At 27.0% G+C, this 19,220-nt stretch overlaps 2 protein-coding genes across 4 annotated transcripts in view; one reads left to right on the forward strand and one right to left on the reverse strand.

The window, feature by feature from the left end:
• Positions 1 to 3,783: 3,783 nt before the first annotated feature.
• LOC114125025 (Fanconi anemia group I protein homolog) lies at positions 3,784 to 13,189 on the forward strand. Of its 2 annotated transcripts, XM_027988500.2 has the most exons (24): positions 3,788 to 4,144; positions 4,925 to 5,035; positions 5,247 to 5,422; positions 5,499 to 5,666; positions 5,755 to 5,975; positions 6,078 to 6,280; positions 6,353 to 6,489; positions 6,574 to 6,656; positions 6,747 to 6,893; positions 6,973 to 7,165; positions 8,136 to 8,265; positions 9,216 to 9,536; positions 9,595 to 9,753; positions 9,818 to 10,015; positions 10,070 to 10,209; positions 10,284 to 10,454; positions 10,520 to 10,668; positions 10,730 to 10,956; positions 11,037 to 11,207; positions 11,717 to 12,111; positions 12,181 to 12,253; positions 12,325 to 12,468; positions 12,566 to 12,667; positions 12,760 to 13,189. In XM_027988500.2, exons 1-24 carry the CDS (start codon positions 4,031 to 4,033, stop codon positions 12,880 to 12,882), a joined length of 4,056 nt encoding a protein of 1,351 aa, XP_027844301.2. In that variant the 5' UTR covers positions 3,788 to 4,030; the 3' UTR covers positions 12,883 to 13,189. The 2 variants fall into 2 exon arrangements, with proteins under 2 accessions (XP_050062714.1, XP_027844301.2); XM_050206757.1 differs by lacking the exons at positions 12,566 to 12,667; positions 12,760 to 13,189 and having other exon boundaries at positions 3,784 to 4,144; positions 11,717 to 12,116.
• Positions 13,190 to 14,773: 1,584 nt separating this feature from the next.
• The window catches only part of LOC114125022 (myosin-VIIa), a 110,750-nt gene continuing 106,303 nt past the window's right edge, over positions 14,774 to 19,220 (reverse strand). For both annotated transcript variants that reach the window (XM_050205151.1, XM_027988498.2), the window contains exon 34: positions 14,774 to 16,997. In XM_050205151.1, the coding sequence (XP_050061108.1) occupies positions 16,827 to 16,997 (171 nt within the window). In that variant the 3' untranslated portion in view covers positions 14,774 to 16,826. The remainder of the gene's footprint in view (positions 16,998 to 19,220) is intronic.

Raw genomic sequence — 19,220 nt, forward strand, 5'->3', positions numbered from 1 at the left:
TTAATACATTTTTAGAAACTATATAAACAGTAAAAAGTTGTATAAAAAAACAATTATTTTATTATTAAAATATATGGAATCGATGTAATGTATATAAAATGTTCTTATTACAATATTTAATTTCAGTTACCTATATCTCCAAACGAAATTTTTGCTATTTTGTCGTTTATTCGGCAAATTGGATAGAAATTCAAACAATTAGTTTCGTTGTTTTTTCTAGAGCGAAAAAATAATTAAAAGTGTAATTTAACTTTAATTTTTAGATTTATATAGCAATTGGATTTTGATGTAAATGTATAAACATAACAAATTTTATTTTCAGTTTTTATACAGAATGCTTACTTCCCGAAATAGTCAATCTCCAGTACGGGAGAAGACTGTTGGTTGATGATATTATAGACCCTGAACATATTTTGGAATATATATATACATACATAAGGCAAATTATAAGTAACAATTATATACGATTTATTACTTGCTTATTACGTAATGTAATATTATATTATGTTGTGTAACTATAATAAATTTATAGATTGTCATTTATCATTATAATTATTCGATTAATAATTTTAAAAAATTAAATGCATATTAATGCCGTCTGCGTTCTGTAATTATTTTCATCATAATATCTTGAATTTGGCTTCAATACGTTAATTATATAATTATTTAATATTATAATCAATCAATAAATAAATAATCTGTGATAGATGTACTTATATTAATAAATAAACATAAATACAACATTTGACTTTATATAAAAAAATTTATATAATTAGGGATTTAAGTCACTTATTTTTTAAACTATTGTAAGTTGTTGAGTTATGCAATTAAGTTATGCATTAATTACGTATAGACTATAGTTGGTTAATTTATTCAACTGGCTTTTATTTATTCGTATAATCGTATGTACCTAAAGTGTTTTTCGTTACCTATATCGATTTAAATTTCATATTTTATTTGTATGTTCAGCGTTATAATATATAAAATTCGATATCGATTCTAAGAATAAAATATAACATAATATATTATTCTATCACCAACATTATATTAATTGTTATCGTATTGAGTATAATAATTATTTATATACTGCGAGCGGCCCAGTCGCGATATGAAAACCAGTTTTGACCTTTGGTTTGGTATGTAATAGCGCGCGGGGTGGAGGTATGAACGTTGTTCTCGAACGCTGCCGCTATACTTAGCAGAGCAGTACGTCATGACGACTGTACATTTCTATTTTCTAAATTTCTTACCAAATACATGCTTTCGACTTCCCATTTTCCTCAGCTCTCGTTAGTCGTAGAAACATGACTGTTTCATTAAAATAAACTTGAGAAGTTCTTCTAGAAGACTGCTTGCCAATTTTTCGATTTCTTTTTTTGTCTATTTTATTAAGTTTTTTAAAAAAATTAAAAATTTCCAATGCAAATACAATCGGTCTGAAAAAAATTGGCACGAATTAATTAAATTAGTAAATAGTAAATGTAGGAAAGTAGCGAAGTACCTACTATAAATCACAACAATACATGTTATTAATTATTCACATTTTATTCACATTTTTTTTTATTATTTAGGTATTTTCAACAAATCCACTAGTTACCATATTTTGTCCACACATTTAGTTTTGTATAGGTACTATGTATTTTTAAAATTATTTTATTATTGTTTCAAAAATGTTATTATCGTATAACACCGCAACTAACATAAATATATCAATAACTACCAATAAATAAAACATGGATTGACGATACAATCATATGATAATAAATAACAATATTTAAAACAAAATTAGGTAGGTTGGTAAGTATTTAGATTTTCATGGTAGGTACGTAGTTTTTATTTCATTTAAACTGAATATTGTAGTGATCGATATTATAGGTACCTATGTACTCTATGTAGTGATGATGTCTGCATTGCTTGTAGGTATGGCTTTATTTATAGGTAAACTTTACATAAAACATAAATGCTTTAAAGTTTTAACTATAAAAATGCTTTTAATTTAGACAAAACTACTTTTATTGACTATATATATTTTATAGGACATAACCTTAATATTATTCATAGTCTCATAGATAAGACTATAAGAATCATATTACATATCGCGTGTTCAATGTTCATAGTGCAGGAACTGAGAGTATATTATGTATTTACGCATAATTATGAGGGGTGGAAAAGGGAAATTTTAGCGTTTCAATCGAACTGATTTTATGAACAGTATACTATAATATATAGTAATTAAAGTTTATTAGGTAGCTTTAGGTTCTAAGCAAAGCGAAGAATGTATCGATTTTACAATGATATATGTACTATTTTGTCTGTAAACAGTGTAAACATAATAAGCAGTCAGTAAAATATACTTTGATTTTCAACTTTGAGAGTGATTTTGGATAGAAAATTAGATTTAGTTTGTAGTGTGTATACCTAAAAGAAGTCAAAATTACCAGTATTTTTCAAAATGATAGGAAAACACAAATAAAAAATGAAAGAAAAACGAAATTTTTAAGCAATTCCAGTTTTTGATGAAATTGATTTTACCTTTGAGGTGTAACCAATAACTTCAGAGAGGAGGTAGTATGTAGGTACAATAGGTACATGCATTTTTTCTGAAGCATTTATGTGTTAATTTTAAAAATATTAAGTAAAAATAAATTAGAAAAAAAAATTATCATGTTTGTTAATTGTTATTTCATACACAATACAAATGATATTATTTTATTTTATATTATTTATCGATAATAGTTAACTTTGATATGAGAGTACACTGCAATGGCAATTTCCTCCTAATGGTCAATGTACGGTGATAGATACTGCGTTATTCTTTCAACAAAATTATGGACGCGACACGATAACAATAGGTCTGGTGCACACATTAAGATATGACGTGCTCCAAAGTACCATGTTTTACTAACCGACGTGAACAAATACGCGTTATTTGTACGGCCGACCGGATGTGTACCTACATGGATGTCGGATGTGTGCTCAGTGAATTATTTAATCGTTAAGGGTGGCTACTAGTTGTGTCCCGCGGTAAAAATTTCTTCCGAATTGCGGCCCGAGTTTTTTTGGGATGCATACGAATTGCGGCCCGAGTTTTTTTGAGTTACATATGATAATAAATTGCGTCCCGGAATTTAAAATTAAATTATTTATATGTATGTAATTAAATTTTATTATGGTATAATATGCATGCATTTATGCACTGATTTTCATTCAAATATGCAAAAATATGCAAACATAAATGCATGTTAATTAAATTTATTTAGTTTAAAAATGACAAATATATATAATTCATTAAATGAGTAATATGGATAAAAAAATGTATTAAATATATATTTGAAATAATTGATGTATAATGTACTTATTTAGCTATGTATTTTATATAAAGTAGGATGTTGAATTTAGAATTAAAAAACCCGGGCCGCAACTCGTCTGTTCCCAAAATAAACTCGGGCCGCAATTCGGATTAGACCTTTTTTCGTAGATATTTTCGGGACGCAACTAGTATGCAGCCATCGTTAAATAGACACATTTCTCAACACGAAAACCTGTAAAAATGTCTTCTTTTTTTTAAATGAATAATTTTTCATACTACCCGCTATTATTGTATAATCTAAATAAATCGTTTTCATATTGATTTATCGATTTTTAAATAATTCAGCGTGTGCCGCGGTTTTGGAAACGCATCACGCTCGCCCGGCGTTATTTGATCGAATGATAAGTGATAACCCCGATAATGTAATTTTTTATCACTCAAAATTTCCCTCCAATTTACTCGTAAATAAAATATGATAAAACCTTTATAGTTTCCTCTTTGTGAATTTAGTGTTCATTGTAATATTAATATATTTATTATTTATTATTATTTTTAGACATTTACTATTTAGTTCGCATGGGCGTCTTTCTACCGCCAGGTTTTTTCGGCGTAATCTAAAAATATTAAATCACGTCTTCCTGATTCCGCCGGTTCAAAAGTAACCATCAACTCAAAATCGTTACACACGTCCGCCCTCTTCAGAAAATAATACTTTAAAAAATGAGTGGCGAAAAAATAAAAACCCTCGTGGAACTCGCCAACAATAGGCTAAACAGCAGCGAAGATTTTGAACAGTTTCAGGAGTTCGTAAGCCAAGCACTCGACTTGGACACCGTTAGTACCTATAGTTATTGTTATTATTCTTTTTTTTCATAACAGTACAAAGTCTATAATTGTTGCTATGTTATGTCATTACTATAATATTATTATATATGCATAAAGAATAGTGTGATGTCTAAAATAACTCAACTGTTCTTAAAAGATTACATCATAATATTACATTATAATTGATAAATAATCATTAATTGAATTACTTACCGAACGATTATGATGATGTATCATTAATCCTTAAACAAATATAATTTGACTGAAAATAACTTAATTATTGAAATTCAGTTATTTTCCATGTTAAATCATTTGTATTTTAATTTAATTTTATTTCTAAATTTATTTAAAATTATAATTTTTTTAGGTTAGTAATATTATAATATTATATTGACATATTTAAATAGTTACTTATTTCAAATTCAACGATTGTATATTTATTTAACTTAATTGACTTTAATCTATAGATAGACCTTGTAAACTTTATAATTTTATTTTTTTATACACCAAAAACACCATTTTACCCATTATTTTAGTACCTACCAAATTACGCATTTTTATTTAATAATATTGTGATTATATGATAAAATATGATGGTGCATAATATAAACTAAATTCAGATACTCATTGAATGGCATGCCTCTATTAAATGTAATTAACCTTAATTTGAATTTTGTGGAATTCAATAAAAATAATATAAAAGCCAGATCACTAATATTTTGTACAGCTGTTACTTAAATTTTATGTAGTTCTATCAAACATTATTTTATAGTTTTGTATATTTTACAGATATATTCATTAATAGATGAAAAAATTGAACGTGAAGATGGGCCCAAAGTGTTGGAGTATATACTAGTTGGACTTTCTGTAAAACCTGATTCTCAAAAAACCGTTGAAAATGTATGTATTGTTGTATGTATTTCTTACTTTAATTTACTTGGAGTAATATCTTGAATACATAAGGTAAGGTTCATACAGAGAAAAGTGTTTTATGGATAGTAGTGATATAATATGCTACCTATAGCTATAGCCTATAGTCAAACTACTATGATTTTATATCTATGAATTGAATTAAGACATTAGTGGATATTTTAAAATATATTTTTTTTAGGTTTATGAATATGTATTAAACGCAATCAATAATGCCGATATTCCAGAAAAAATGAAAGTATGTTTGATTAGTCGGTTATCATTAGAATTGAATAAACTATCAACCAAGCAACTTATTAAATTTATAAATATGTGTAAAAAAGACATTGAAGAATCAAATGAAAATTGTGTTCAGAGGTAATACTCATACTACTACTATTATTATTATTATTTTTTTTTTTTTGATATATTTTAAGATATGTTTTTATTTCAGTTGGAAAGAATTGTTCCCTCATATTTTAAAAATAGTATCTGAAATCAAGCTTATTAGAACTGAAGAATTTGAAATGTCAGGTGCTGATTACAAAGAAATGATCATTACTGACATTTGTCGTTCTAAAGTACAGCCCAACATCTCAGTAGCACTTGCACTAATGTTTAGGTATTTTTCTCTTTAGTTACATTTTACTCACTAATACATTATATTTATTGAGATATTTTCTATTACACTATGATTAAATTAATTATAGAGGAACACTGTTAACTGAGAAAGAACATGATCTAGTTATTAAAACCTTATGTTCATATTTTGGTCAAATGAAACCTCAAGAAATTCCACCTATTTTACAACAAATATTACATTTTTGTTCAAGTGGAGATTTTTTAACTCTTTTTTGTACACTTCAAAAGTATTTTGACGATAAGTATCATTTAGACCAAAGTAATGATGAAAACTTTGGACTTGAAATAGGTATGATGATTTATTATCAACTGTCTATACATAATGTTAATAAATTTGTATCTAGTTCTGAATACTTACATTTAAATATTTAATATTAAATTGGATTTTTAGAAGGTGCTGAGAAGAAGGAATTTTTAGAAGCTGAAAGTACAGTATTATTTCTCTTGGAAGATTTCGCTAAAGTACATTCTTCATTTGTTAATGATATCACTAAGTACATAAAAAATAGTATTGGTGCTCCTAATATGGTTTTCGGTCCATTCATGTTAGCATTTTTACTTACTATGTCTTGCTGTGCACCTTTTGAAGCTAACGTAAGAAAATTAATTAACTTATATACTTAATTATTAATAATAATATTAAGTTTGTACTCACATTGTTTTTAGGTTATTGATTTGGTAAAAAAGCTTGTTGTGCAGTCATTAGTAGAAACAGAAAATACTCAACGTTCATGTTGGTTAAAACTCAATTACACAGATATATATGATGTTTACACACAATTTCAAGTATTTATAAAGAGCGAGTATGTTTTTTTTTTTTTAATATTATTACTAATTATTTTTTTTTTATATAGAAACAATTTAATAATTACTGTTTGTTTATTTAGAATATCAAGTTATGAAAAAATATTTAAAGGTCTTGTTAATTTGGGACTATCATTTCTTGGAACTACTTCATCTGTATTTAAGAGTAAATTATTGAACTAATCATTTTAATTCATTACTTTGTATTCTATGTAATCAGTTTAAATATTATTGTATTATAATATTATTATTTTAGAAAACGCTGAGGTCATAAATACAGTTCATCAGCTTGGTTTGTTCATCATAGTATCATTGGTTCACAAGCGATCATTTATCACCGGTAGTGTTTTACGAAAATTGACCAATTTTATTACATCTAATCCTGAATCTAATCAATACTTAGGTAATTGGAAATATATTTTCTACTGTACACATTTTAAATATTTTTAAGTTCGTAATAAAATTAATATTTTATGTCTTAGAGTGTTTACATAAACTTTGTAAGAACCAAAAGTTAACAGTTATTGAAAATAATACTGAAATATTGAAGTTGTTTAAAGAAATACCAGTTGGCATGACTGATAAAGTAACTTGCGCAGTTATGCCCGTGTTAAAGACATCTACATTCTTACGTGATAATATCATCATGATTTTAAGAAAAGAACTCATATCAAAGTAAGTTTATTTTACAAAGTATATGAAATTATTATTTATTTAATTAATATATTATGATTCATGTGTTAAATATATATATTTAACCTAATCTTAAGTCTCAAAGTCTTCTATTCCTTAGTCTATTTATGACTTAAATTCAATCTAAAATAATTTTCTATGATAATTATCCTTCAAATATTAGATTGAAAGGAAACTCTTCTCAGGTTACAATATAGGTTTAGGGAGTACAAATAAACACAAAGAATATTCAAAATTTAATATTTTTCTTTAGTTACCTATTATTAATTTATTTTCGAGAGTTTATTATTTGAAGTGCTTATAATAATCAATATTAATCACTTAATACATGATAAAATGTATACTCTGCAAAAAAAAAAGTTAAAAATCATAGATATGAATGAATTCTTAGCTATAATTATATTCGAATTCAATGTATAGATCATCAGAAATAATCTTGAGTATCCAATCAGTATGGCAATAGATTTCAATAAATAGTGATATATGTGTAATCTCTTTTGTTAAGAAAAAATAATAAAAAATATCAGTTTTCTTTCTTAAGAATGTTATAATATCTGGGTAAATGATTTTTTTCTCATTTGTGTTAATATTATAGATTCATTTAAATTATATTTGTATATTATGTACAAAAAACCAATGATTTAAAATCGGATTTACCCATAGCTGTATTGTATGATGTTAAATAAATAGAATTATTTTCTAGAAGATTAAGATAAAGACTATTACTATTAAATATACTATTGTTTTATTAGTTTAATTTTAAATAACTTTTTTTTAACAACTAATCGCTTTTTTAAATACTATATTATAATAATAACCAATTTAGTAATCGGTTCAGTTAGTATGTATTTTGTAAATAAAAATTACTGTTTTAATAAATATTATTATTGTACTAAATTTTAATAATATTCCAACACCATTTTTAAATTTAAATATTATAAATTATTTATAGAGATTTTCAGTTAAGGCATTGTGCAGTTTTGGGATTTATTGAAATATTATGTAGTGTTCATTTGGACAGTTTTACAACCTTAAGTCAGAACACAAGTAGCCAGGATTCTTGGCCCGGATTATTTACTCAGGTAATTAATAGGTATTATTTATTATTGTTTTGTGCTCTGATTATAAATATTTTCATTGTTTATTAATTTTACTTCTACATCACTTCAACATCCATTCACGGTTACTAATACATGGCTCACTACATTATTGTAATTATTTTAAACTTTTCACATAATCAAAAATGTTTAAACACACTAATTTTACAACTTACATACTTAAATTAAATAACTTGGGTTTTCTTTAATTTACAATGTTTAGTATTATTTAATTATTGGCGCAACTAGGAGGTTTGCCTTTTTTTGTTTTTTAATACAGTTATAACTTAAGTGGAAATTCTCGTATATAATTACATAATATTTTATTACATTATGTTACAAGACAAAATTATACAAATTTGCAATCATACATTTAGTTAAGAAGAAAAGATTATATATAATTTAGTGTGAAGACTATTTAAATAAATTTAGAATAATAGAACGCCCAGAAAAATTATTGTTACTATATTTAATTGTATTATACAAATACTATAATATTGTTATCTATTAATATTTATGACAGTTGATTATGAGCATTATATATAGTTTTTATAGTTTATTAATTAAATTTATAAAAATGTAGTATTAATGATGGGTGTAGGGAGAGAAGCCCAAATCTTAGCCCCTTTTCATTATAATTTTTAATTTTGTCGAACCAATACATGTGATTACATTTTATCCCAGGGATTAACAAAAGTTTTTAAATAGTGCTAGCAAAAATAGCAACACTAATAAAATATTTCATCATTATCAAGTATTTTTATAATTGAAATTGAAAACTTATAAATTAAAAACATTTTTGATCTCTGGACTTATTCCTAAGAATATGCTCACACACATAAAATTGTTTATGTGTAATGTGTATTGCATATTATGCAAAATGTACTTAACTGCGTTGGTCTGAATTTTTGAAGAACACTATTGTTTATGTATAGATGGTTCTTGATCGAGATTCTGTGGATATTCATTCTGTTGTTGATTCTGAAGATACTTCAGAAAACAATAAAACAATTTGTTTGGAAATTTTGGACGCGCTTAAAACATGTTTTTACCAAAAATCAGAAATCAAACAATCACTTTATAGAGGATTGATCAGAGTGACTTCACATAACAATGAATTGTGTGTATGTGTCAACAGTTTGCTATTAGACCACATGGGTTCATGGTGTAACAGGCTTATAGTTGCAGAGAACAAAAAATCATTAAAATTTGACAAGTCCATAATCATAGGAAAAGATAATAAAGCTATTATCCATGTGAGTTAATCATAAGTTGTTTATATTCTTAAATTATATGTTTATGTATTATTTGTAGGAACCATTAGACGAGTTAATTTTACTGGCTCAACATGTACTGGTTACAAGTATGCAATTTAATGACAACAATGAGCACACAAAAATTGACGAATTAAAACAACTACTTTGTCAACTGGTAAATTTCTATAGTGAATGCAATACAGACGAAATAAAAGTGGTTAGTAAGATCCATGTTTATTCAGTATGAATAAAATTTAATTTGTTTTATTTTATTGTTTTAGAACGAAAACGATTGTCTGCTGGACATAATTTCTGATACCACAGAACATATGGAGGTCATCAAACAAATTCTGTGTGTTTACCAAGCATTTATGGTCTATATAGTTAATTCATGGTGTAGTTCTGACCAAGACAACGAATGCTGTAAAAAACTTCAAAAATTATTTTATAAATACAATCACATTTTAGAAGCTGTTATGGTAACATTGATTTTAAGATTTTAAGGAAATGTCATCTATATTTTGCTGTTTTAGGCCCTAGATAAAACGAACAAGAAGAAGGATAAAAGCAATAAAAAAAATAAAGCTGAAACAACTGGAACAACTACTAAATTTGTTGAACCGGCAATACATTTAGATTTTGATGTACTATACAAGTTTCTTTCTTTACTTACGTAAGACTTATTTTATATGTTATCAATCTTAATTTTTTCTAAGATTAGAATTAATCTAAAATTTAATGTTTTAGTAAGAATGTTAGTTGGGCATCTGAAACTAATGTTATATTGTTAAAACAAAATGTGAGACTATGGGAATTTGTTTTAAAACTAGTACAAACACATTTGATGGAAGTGAAGAATTTACTTTCGCGTGATATAAAACCTCGTAATTTATATGAAAATATTTGTAAATTGACTAAGTAAGAATTTTTACTCTCATACTGATTACACATGTACCAATTATTTATCAAACTTATGTTGATAGATTGCTTTACGACTATTTTCTATTTGATGTTTGTGAAAAAATTAAATTCAGTCAACCAGTTCTGGAATTGGGATTGGATTGTTATTTGCAAACAATAAAACTTGTCAATTCGTATTACAAAAACTTGAATAAATTTTTTGCTGACTCGAGTAAGTATATATTATAGAATTAATATTAATATGTTTTTTTTAATAATTTATGAATGATTAGATCAAGATGATTCAAATGATGAATCTGGAGGGATATTTGATGTGCTACGTAATATGAGATTATATTTGGATCAAATATTACAAATGAATCAAGTCGATGATGTTAGTAACCAAGAAGAAGATATTGATGACAAAGAAACATATGATAAAATTGAATCTCATTTAATTGGATGTGTGTCTGTTGTATGTCATGGCCTCAAAAATAATCAGGATTCTAAAATTAAAAATGTAACTATAATTAATACTAATTACTATACAATAATTAATATTTATATTAGTAAATAAATAATAAATATTTTTTTTTATAGATATTAACTTGGCTATCTATGGTAGCTGAAAAGTATTCATTTTCAAATTCAAGCAACTCCAAACAGTTCTTAACTCTCATGCTAGAGATGCATTCAGCAAACCAAGAAGATCCTATAATGTTAGCTAATATAATTAAACATTTGTGCCATACATTTGGTCGAATAAGCAAAGTGAGCAACTATTTAAATAAAATAAAAACCTTTTCACTTAGCATATTTAGTATTATTTGCTTAATGTAAAAAGATAAAAAAAATATATTGATTTAAGTTAAAATAGTAAAATTCAAAGCAAAAAAAAAAAAAAAAGTATATACAAAAGTACACATAATTATTTACATTTAATAACAAAATAGGTAATATATTATTATGACTCATATTATAATTATGTTTTTAAAAATTTATGTGTAATACAGTATTACATTATATTATAATTATCAATTTAATTATTATTTTCACTATTTTTACTTTGGTATTATTACATTAAAAATGTTGGGACAAATATAAAAAAAAATGTAGGTCGACCTTCTTTTACTGAATAATTTTTCAAAATAACTTAATTTTTAATTTAATTTAAACAAAAATAGTTAATCATCTTTAAATATTATCACTAAAACAAGTTTGATATTAATTTGATCATAGTGTGTCTATTATTAATGGCTTGAATTATTATATTTTAATAGGCTCATAAAACCAACCAATCACAAATTAGTCCATTGAGATTAATAACTACTTGGAACAGAGCAGTGATGTGTCCTGTATTATGTCAAAGTTTATGCAATGAGTTGAACTATGTCATACATTGCTTATCTCGAATCAAGGCTGAACTAAATGCATCTCAAAAAAAAATAAAAAATATTTGTCTAGACCGACTGAAATCCCGAGAAAAAGCCATCTGTCATCGTATTGTTTTAGTAGTATTGTCCGCAACTTCATTTACGAAAACAGTGATTCCATTGGGTCAATGTACAGAGTCTGTTTTTAATTTATTATATCAAGTCTATAAAACCATCAACGTGGTAACTAAACATTTTCTGGCACGTTCCACTGTAAATGAACCTGTGTACAAACAAGCTTTGTTGAGTAAACCTTTCTTTTTGCATGTTTTTAATAGTACGCAATAATATTAAATTTACTTATTTTTTAGATTGGGTAAATTGTCGGAAATTGTCAATGATCAACTGTCACCAAATGTTTCTAAGTTTATCATGTTTATAGAGGTATAATGCTTTTAATAGTTATTTATATTTCACCAACAATGTGCATAATGAATTATGTATTTATATTTCAGTATGACAGACCATTGACAGATAAGGAGAAAAAGTCTGTTCAATTAAAAAATCAAACACGTCGTCAAGCTTCTTACATTCCCAGAGTGGTCACTGAATTAGAACTATTTGTGAACCTAATTACTAAATTGGGGAAAAAATGCAAGGTTATTATTATACCGTTGTTTTCTTATTTTGTGTTTATTTTTTATGATTTTATTATTATAATAATATATGTGTTTTTAAACTGTGTTTGATGATTAGGATCAAAACTTATTAAACAATATTAAACTCACTGCAACCCGTGACTTCAGACTAAATGTACAAAAAGTTCAAGACATGCTTAGCAAACAAAATAATTCAGATGTAAGTAGTATTTAATTAATAAAGGATTATAAATATAATATAAATATTTTTATTTTTTTTATTATTGTAATTTTATTTTATTATTGATAAAGGAAAGCGACGAAGAAATCATTGGTAATAAAAGACCAAATGAAGCTGACGAGCAACCACCAAAGAAGAAACGAAGATCTGGTTCAAATACTGCAGAAATTAGAGGAGAATCATCAGCTAACTGATGTATTTTTTTGTTTTACAATATATGATATTTTCTTATCAACACGTATTGTCCATCCTACTTCATAATATAATACATTAAATAGGATTTTTTTTTTTTTTACTTGCTATGCCGTTTGTGAAATTAATCTACATATTTTGATTTATATTTTTAAGTTGTGATTTTATGTAATATGTATAGTTACTTTATCATTAAGCAATGTTTTATACTTTTATATTAAAATAAATTTATCTTATAATGAGTTATTATTATATGTTATTTAAACTTATATACTTAACTTGCGTGAAAAATACATGTTTAAATTATTATGTCTTGTAGTTTTTTGTTCCTGATTTGTTAAGATTGATTAACGTTTAATGTAGTGCATGTGATATCAATGACTAAATGAGTAAATTAATTAAAATTTTCTAATATATTTATTTAATTCCATTGATTTTTTTAATGGTTAATTTTGTTTTATTATATTATTAATTTTTATTAAATAATGTGTAGAGATATCTATAGTCTATACATTCAAAATTGGATGTAATTAGTACTTGAAGAGTTAATTTTAAAGAACTTTTAGTGAACATTACATTACCTTTTGATTGTCCATAAAATAATATATATTTTAAAGACTAGATATGTATGCTGTTTATTCATCTGAGTACATTCTTTATACAGAATATTATTTTTAAATAATTGTCACTGCTTTATAACTTAACAATAAGGTAAATAAAAATTTAAAATACTGAAATATTTTGTTATATTTCAAGTATAATATTTGTATTTAAATTTGTTTTATATCAACACAACATTTACAAAAAAATGGAATTGCAATAACAATAATAACAATGTTTTTCTCCAAAATGTGTGTATATTATTTTTCAAAATTTCTATATTATTTGAATAAAATAAATTAATATCTTAATAGTGAACTTTGTATTTTAAAATACTTCAAATGTATTTTAATTTACTATTTTTAATTTTTAATTATACGAATATTAAAAAAAATAATGTACTTTTTAAAAAGAAAAAAAGTAAGATAAATTCATTGTATTATTTTAATTATTTTATTTTAAAAACTAATACGTTTTAGTTTACATTACAGGACGGACCCATTTGTTATGTATATGATAATATTAATTAATAATGTAAAGAGAAAACATGTAATAATGTAACCTATCCTCTATATCTTCTGATTGAACAACCGAATTGACTAAGAAATTATAGAGGTAAAATGCTTCATTAAATTATCAACGAAAATTCAATCAACTTTATAAGTCTCAAAGGCCCAACTTACTGGCCTCTTCATGAAAATAGACCTAAAGACATACTAGACTTTATCTTCTCCAAATTACCTACACATATAAAATACTCAAACGATTTGTGCGAACTTAGCTCTGACCACAACCTTGTTCTCTTAACTGTGAAAGACGCTCCAAACCCAATATTCCCTATACTTCTTTATCCCAAGGCTCTATCAACTGGGATGAATTCTCTGAAATAATGCAAAAAAATACAAACCTAAAACTTATTCACAAAACCCACATCTGTTGATAATAACTTTCAGTTATAAATTAATGTAGGTACAATAACAAAATATTATCTATGTATCTATAGTACTAGATACGACAGGGGTGGCCAAACGGTCGATAGTGGACAATTTCAAAGTCGATCATGTTAGAATTTATTTTAAGCGTATATTATACACTTTATGCAAGTATGTTTCTTAATAATTATAGTTATTCAATAATAAAAAAAATGGTGAAAGTGAAGTAGGTACCTATATTTTTAGTAGATCGTGACCAAAAAAAGTTTAGCCTCCCCTGACATATGTTATATTAAATAGATACATTAATTGTGGTAAATGGTTTAAGGTAAATTAAAAAAAAAAACAAAACATTTTCAAATATAATATAATATTATAATATATTACATGACGCATTAATATATATAATATATATATAAATACTTTAGGAAAATCTCGGTGGCACTTTTAATATATAATATAGCACACGCAATTACATAAATTGGTCTACACACCTCCATCTGGTTGTTGTAATACAGGTATATAGACGAACATATAACACCTTTTTTTTTTCTTAACTATAATATAAAATTATTCAACATCATTATCATAACAGTATTTGGTGAATTTCTTCATAATATTTACGGGAATAATAATGGAGAAAAATATAAAATAAAAAAATCACATTAGGTATATACAAAAAAAAAAAAATGTATAACAACAATATTTCTTCCGTATTCATTCGTTCCGTTTTGTCGTTAATCTGCCCGTTAAAAAATAAAATTACAGTAACAATATTGGACATCAAAAAATTTGTTTAATAAAAATTACACATAATATTATAATATTATAATATAGTATATCAAAGGTGAATATAATAATAATAATAATAATAATAATAATAAATAATGGAAAACTCTGCTTACGTAATAATAGTATATAATAATATTATATGCGTTTCACGCTTAAGTCCTAGAGAAAATATCGTATTGTAATTATTAAATGTCATAAACGTTATTTACCGTGGTAAGTGGTAGTTGGTGGTGGTGTGGTAAAACATGCGCTTATATAGGTATCGGTGGGGGTAAATAAAAAATAGTAATATTAAATTCAACGTCGCAGAAACAGTGCACACACACACAAACGGATCTCACCCGTACATCGATATGAATTAATTATAATAATATAGGTATGTAATTAGCTATGTATGCGCGAGACGTCCGATTTTACCTATGTCTGCCTACCGTGAGGAGGCGAATAGTTGACTGGCGCGCGAGAAAGAGTTGAGCCGATATTTATATGAACTGGGAAACGTTTACGAGACTACAGCTGCAGTGTAGTATACCCATGTTTGATCTCGTGAAATTCGGGTGAATATTATTCTAAGTATTATATACTTGGTCCGCGCTTATTGTGTCGTAATTTTAATACCTATTTTATCGTTTCATCGTCAATACCTGCACGCCCCACGTTGAGAATTATAATATTAGATATACAATTCAATTAAGTAAATAATTTTAGCTATATATGAGTATATTATAATATCTATATAATACACCGATTAAGATAATTTAACGCAAATATTATGTTTATTTTACTTAGATTTTAAAACAACGAGAAACTGTATTTAATAATTATATTTCGTACATCGATTTAAAGATATATAAAGAACAGAATTTATAAAAACATTACTATATTAATTAAATAGTATTATATGGTATGCATGCCTAAACATTAAATCAGTAATTAATAAGTACAGACAAATTAACTATAATAATAATATATTCCTAGGTATCATGTAGAAAAAAATGTTTCGAACAAACACTTGGATTTGTGACGTCGGTAATAACTGTGGTACGGTTATAGTGGTCGTTATAATTATCAGTTAAATAAATTATTCAACAAATGCTGTTGTTTTATATAACAGTTTACTTCATTTCGATCGAATAATTCACTATTGAAAACAATATTACACGTCATGTAATGGATACTTAACCGTCTTTTTCAATTTTAGTTATAGGTAATAATATCGTGTTTTTTTCTTTTAATATAATATAAAAATTCAGCAGTTCGAACCGTAAAAATATAACAGGGTTTGTAAAAAAAAATAATCAATTTACGCGTGCTGCAATTTTTTTTCGCGTTGATTTTCCATTATATATATATAAAAAAAAATGTGTATATATTTTTTAATTAAACATATATATTATTAATATTATGCAACTGAAGTGTTGTTACATTTACAAAATGCTCGATATACTTATTATAATAATTATACGCGTATTTCAAACAACGGTGGTTGATGAGTTGGAACGTCGATACACTTGCGGGGAAAACGAAATGGACACTGTTGATATAGGTAATGAAGTGTTTTGCTTGTCCGATTAACAGTCGTTTTTCTGTTGTTGTCGATCGGACGTCCGACGGTCTTCGAATCATGTCTGCAGTTCGATCGCCGGCGCTGGTTTGTGCAATATGCTCACCGGCCTCGAACTCGAACCGTTCAGCCCATTTTTACGGCCGCCTCCGCCTTCACGCTTTTTGAACGTCTGAGGTGACTGTAGCACTTCCGTGTACTCACGGATGAGGTTCGCGACTTGGAACGCCTGTAGTAAAGTAATATCGTATTAAATCGTAAACAATTGTATGGCAGTCAATATTATATTATATATAAGTAATAGTTCGATTGGTTAAATGGTAGGGGAGGAATGATTTCATGTACAGAGGCAGTCTTGGGAAACACTTTGCAGATATGTGTTTAGATAAAGAGTTAATATCGTGTGAAATATTGTGTCACCCCTTAATGCCCTCTTCCGGCACTATATCGAAAATCTCAGCCTCTAAATAAAATCTTCTACAAATGTACAAAGTAATAACGTCATTGTTTTCTACAGTTTTAAAATAATACCCAAACAATTTTTTGGTTGGGGTAGTAGAATTTACCCACGTTAACTCCACGCCTCCACGTGGTAGAAGTCGACTAAGGAAGCCGAACGATCACCGGAATAAACGATGTAACTCTTGTCAATCAACAGCTACGGGTGGTGAAATCGACATGAGAAGGGCACTCTTTTGTTCTTGAGTTGGGAAAACGGCTCTAAAAGTCGGATTAACTACAGATGTGGTCAACGGCAGAAAGACGAGGAGAGACTTCCGGACAAACTACCTCAATAAAGGTCCAGAATGGACAAGTTTTAGTATGAATCATCATGACTACGAGTGCGATTAAATTATTATCCAAAGTAAGTTTCTCATAAAAATCTCTGGGAGGGACGGTTGCATATAAAAGTATTAATGTTTGTTGTAGGATTAATAAGTAGGAGAAAGTAAGAATTGGATCATGAACCAGGCAGAGAAAATACACAATGCCATTAAAGAAATGGATAGGAAGAATATTTCAATCCTCGGTATCAGCGAAATGAAATGGCCAGATTCAGGCAACATAAATATAGAAAACCATAAAGTACGCTTTACTCAGTTTCAACAACTAATACATATAAGCATGGAGTCGATATTATTCTGGTAGAAAATGGTTAAATCAGTAAAGAACTTCATACTAATCTCTTCAAGAACGAAACTCATACATGCAGGTATTAGCTACACCAGTAGATTTTAACATCATTTAAGCGTAAGCCCCAATAGCAGACAAAAAGGAGAATGAGGTAGAAGAATTCTGCATTAATGAAGTTATGAATAAACTAAAAAAACAAGATTTAACAATCAGTATAGGGGATTTTAATGCAAATCTGGGAGCAGGGAAGACATCGGTGAGCGTGGGACCATTTGGCCTTGGAGAAAGAAATAGCCGAGAAGATAGGCTAGAAATATTTGTGGAAACAAATACAATGACTGAAATGAATACATGGTTCATACTATAGTCGGGAGCACGAAAAATGAGCGCTGCCCGTCATGTTCCAAGCGGCAGTTTTTGTAAAGTGGTTATCAAACTATTAAACCCGGCTAGGTTAGCCCGACAGCGCAGCGTGATAGTACAATGCTGAGAACCAATGCCTACAGCAGTGGGTACTAACAACGGGTCGCGGGGGCCATCGCTCATTTTTCGTGCTCCCGACTATACGTCCACGAAAGATAAATATATGGAAATCACTAATGAATAAACCTGGAAATATTGTGAGAAATCAAGTCAATTTTATACTAGTGAACCAGAGATTCAAAAATAGTTGTATAGCAGTTAGAACCTACAGAAGAGCTGATTTAATCGGGTCACGTTCAATTAGTGAGCACTTTCAAAATCAGAATGAAAAGGATAATCCTCAAAAGTGGAAAAAATATATTAACTACGAAAACTTAAAGATCTTAATGTAAGAAAGAATGTACAATCAGAGTTAAATGATAAACTTATAAAAATTAACAGCAACACGCTCATTAACGTAGAAAAAGAGATAAATAACTTTCAGAAAGCAGTATAAGAAATAAAAGTATAATTTCTGAAGTCAGACAAACGGAAGAAAAAGTTATGGATGGCTGATGAGCTTTAGGATAATATGATTTAAGAAAGAAGACTCAATAAAACCAATAGTACAGAATATAGGAGAATACTAAATAACATCAGGAGCAAAATAAGAGAAGCAAAGGAAAAGGAAAAATAAGAACCATGTGCAGAGATTGAGTTTCATCAAAGAAACTATGATAACTTCAATGTGTATAAGAAAATCAGGAAAGTCACTGGACGACTTCGAAAGAAAAACTATAAAATAATTGATGAATCAGATGGGAAAACATGTATGGAAGACATATCTAGAAAACATATTACATGATGTTAGCGCAAGACATACACCCAGAATTGGAATGATGAGAAAATTAGATGG

This window comes from Aphis gossypii, chromosome X, assembly GCF_020184175.1.
Source record: "Aphis gossypii isolate Hap1 chromosome X, ASM2018417v2, whole genome shotgun sequence".
NCBI classification, from domain to species: domain Eukaryota; kingdom Metazoa; phylum Arthropoda; class Insecta; order Hemiptera; family Aphididae; genus Aphis; species Aphis gossypii.

Excerpts from the sequence above, each read along its gene's own strand:
- LOC114125025 (XM_027988500.2), top strand. The coding sequence starts at position 4,031 with ATGAGTGGCGAAAAAATAAAAACCCTCGTGGAACTCGCCAACAATAGG. Across the intron at positions 6,894-6,972 it reads TGAATCTAATCAATACTTAG|AGTGTTTACATAAACTTTGT; the intron begins GTAATTGGAAAT and ends TTTATGTCTTAG. Across the intron at positions 10,016-10,069 it reads ACATTTTAGAAGCTGTTATG|GCCCTAGATAAAACGAACAA; the intron begins GTAACATTGATT and ends TTGCTGTTTTAG.